The sequence below is a fragment of the Eimeria mitis genome, genomic scaffold (assembly GCF_000499745.2).
Source record: "Eimeria mitis Houghton genomic scaffold, Emh_scaff1586, whole genome shotgun sequence".
In the NCBI taxonomy this organism is placed as follows: domain Eukaryota; phylum Apicomplexa; class Conoidasida; order Eucoccidiorida; family Eimeriidae; genus Eimeria; species Eimeria mitis.
The window spans coordinates 1,877-4,454 of NW_013569869.1; the positions used below are offsets into that span (position 1 = coordinate 1,877).

At 62.5% G+C, this 2,578-nt stretch overlaps 1 protein-coding gene across 1 annotated transcript in view; it reads left to right on the forward strand.

The window, feature by feature from the left end:
- The window catches only part of EMH_0040080 (uncharacterized protein), a gene marked incomplete at both ends in the record, with an annotated part of 9,004 nt that overhangs the window by 1,770 nt on the left and 4,656 nt on the right, over positions 1-2,578 (forward strand). Inside the window, 2 exons of the mRNA XM_013495463.1 lie at positions 1-63; positions 120-2,530. Coding sequence (XP_013350917.1) covers positions 1-63; positions 120-2,530 — 2,474 coding nt within the window. The remainder of the gene's footprint in view (positions 64-119; positions 2,531-2,578) is intronic.

Sequence of the window (2,578 nt, forward strand, 5' to 3'; positions counted from 1 at the left end):
CCACTCAGCATCCACAGCAGCAACAGCAGCAACTGCAACATCAGCCGTTGCAGCACTCGCAGCGTGAGCACATGCCAGAGCAGCAGCAGCAGCAACCGCAGGAGCAGCAGCAGCAGCAGAAGCAGCAGCAGGAATCGCAGCTACTGCAGCAGCAGGCAGTAGAACAGCAGCAGCAACAGGCATTGGAGCAGCAGCAGCAGCAGCAGCAGACTGTGCAGCAGGAGCAGCAGCAGCCGCATCAACAACCTGAGCAGCAGCAAGGCCTACAGGAGCGCATGCAGCAGCAGCAATCGGAGTTGCAGCAGCCGCAGCAGCAGCAGCAGCAATCGCAACCGCTGCAGCAGCAACCACTGCAACAGCAGTCGCAGCAGCTGCAGCAGCCGCAGCAGCCGCAGCAGCCGCAGCAGCTGCAGCAGCTGCAGCAGCTGCAGCAGGAACGCCAGTCGCTGCTGCAGCCCCCAGAAGTGCTGCAGCAGCAGCCAGTGAAGCAGCAGCAGCAGAATCCGCAGCAGCAACAGCCACCGCAGCAGCAGCAGCCGCAGCAGCAAAAGCAGCCGCAGCAGCAGCAGGACCTGCACGAGCAGCAACAGCCGCAGCAACAAAAGCAGCCGCAGCAGCAACAGCCGCAGCAGCAAGCGCAGCCGCAGCAGCAAGCGCAGCCGCAGCAGCAGGAGCAGCCGCAGCAGCAGCAACAGCCGCAGCAGCAGGAGCAAACGCAGCAGCAGCAACAGCCAAGGCAGCAGGAGCAAACGCAGCAGCAGCAACAGCCAAAGCAGCAGCAACAGCCGCCGCAGCAGCAACAGCCGCAGCAGCAGCAACAGCCGCAGCAGCAGCAACAGCCGCAGCAGCAGCAACAGCCGCAGCAGCAGCAACAGCCCCAGCAGCAGCAACAGCCCCAGCAGCAGCAACAGCCCCAGCAGCAGCAACAGCCGCAGCAGCAGCAACAGCCGCAGCAGCAACAGCCGCAGCAGCAACAGAAGCCGCAGGAGCAACAGCAGCCGCAGGAGCAACAGCAGCCGCAGGAGCAACAGCTGCAGCAGCAGCAGCTGCAGCAGCAACAGCTGCAGCAGCAACAGCCGCAGCAGCAGCAGACTGTAGCACACACAGCGCAGCACCCGCCTGAAGAGCAGCAACCGCAGCAGCAGCAACCGCAGCAGCAGCAACCGCAGCAGCAGCAACCGCAGCAGCAGCACCCGCAGCAGCAGCAGCACCCGCAGCAGCAGCAGCAACCGCAGCAGCAGCAGCAGCCGCAGCAATCGACGCCGGAGCAGCAACCGCAGCGTGAGCAGCAACGGCCGCAGCAGCAATACCAGCAGCAGCTGCTGCTGCGGATGCAGCAGAAGCTGCTGCAACCGCAGCAGCAGCACCAGAAGCAGCAGCAGCAGCAACAGAAGCAGCAGAAGCAGCAGCAACACCCAAAGGAGCAGCCTCATGCGCACCAGCAGCAACACCAGCACCAGGAGCAGCAGCAGCAGCAGCAGCAACAGCAGCAGCAGCAGCAGAAGCAGCGGAGACGGGCCTTGCTGCAGCAGCATGCAGAGGAGCAGCAGCAACACAACCTTGAGGCCAGCAGCACGACTAGCAGCAGCAACAGCAGCAGGAACAGCAGCAGCAGCAGCACCAGCAGCAGGCGATCCAGTTGGTCGGATGCAGCACAAAGGCTGGAGCAGCAGCAGCAGCAAAAGCAGCAGCAGCAAAAGCAGCAGCAGCAGCAGCAGCAGCAGCAGCAGCAGCAGCAGCAGCTACAAAACTCTTTCAGGTTGGGGGCCGAGGCAATCAACACAACGCCCAGGCCTCGGTTGCAGGAGCTGCTGCAGCAGCAGCAGCAGCAACAGCAGCAGCAGCAGCAGCAGCAGCAGACTCCTCTCCAGTGGCAGCAGAACAACATGCAGCTGCAAATGAAGCAGCAACTGCAGCAACAGCAACTGCAGCAGCAGCAGCAGCAGCAAGACAAACACCATCAGCAGCAACAATCACACCGGCAGCAAGCGCCGCAAGCTCAGCAGCACAAGCAGCAGCAGCAGCAGCAGCAGCACAAGCAGCAGCAGCAGCAGCAGCAGCAGCAACCGCAGCAGCAGGTAGCTGCATTGCCTATGGATCACCAGGGAGGTGGCTCCGCAGCCAACAGCAGCAGCAGCAGCGAAAACAGCAACAGCAACAGCACCAGCAACAGCAGCAGCAACAGCAGCAGCAACAGCAGCAGCAGCAGCAGCAGCAGCAGCAGCGAAACCCCGTGCTTAGGGCTAAGCAGCAGCAAACCCAAAAGGAGCCGCTGGGGCAGCACTCGCCACGCAGCAGCGCCGCAGGGAGCTGCTGCTGGAGCACAGCAGCAGCAGCAGCAACAAAAGCAGCAGCAGCAGCAGCAACAAAAGCAGCAGCAGCAGCAACAGCAGCAGCAGCAACAGCAGCAGCAGCAGCAATGGGGAGAACTCACAGGCGGCACAGCTGCATTCAGCAGCAGCAAAGCGAAGGCACCACCACCACCGCCACCACTACCACGAGTTTCTGCTGCTGCTGCTGCATCCCATATGTCAGTTGGCGCTGCTCATAGAAAAGTATTTGCTGAAGCCCCTCGTGC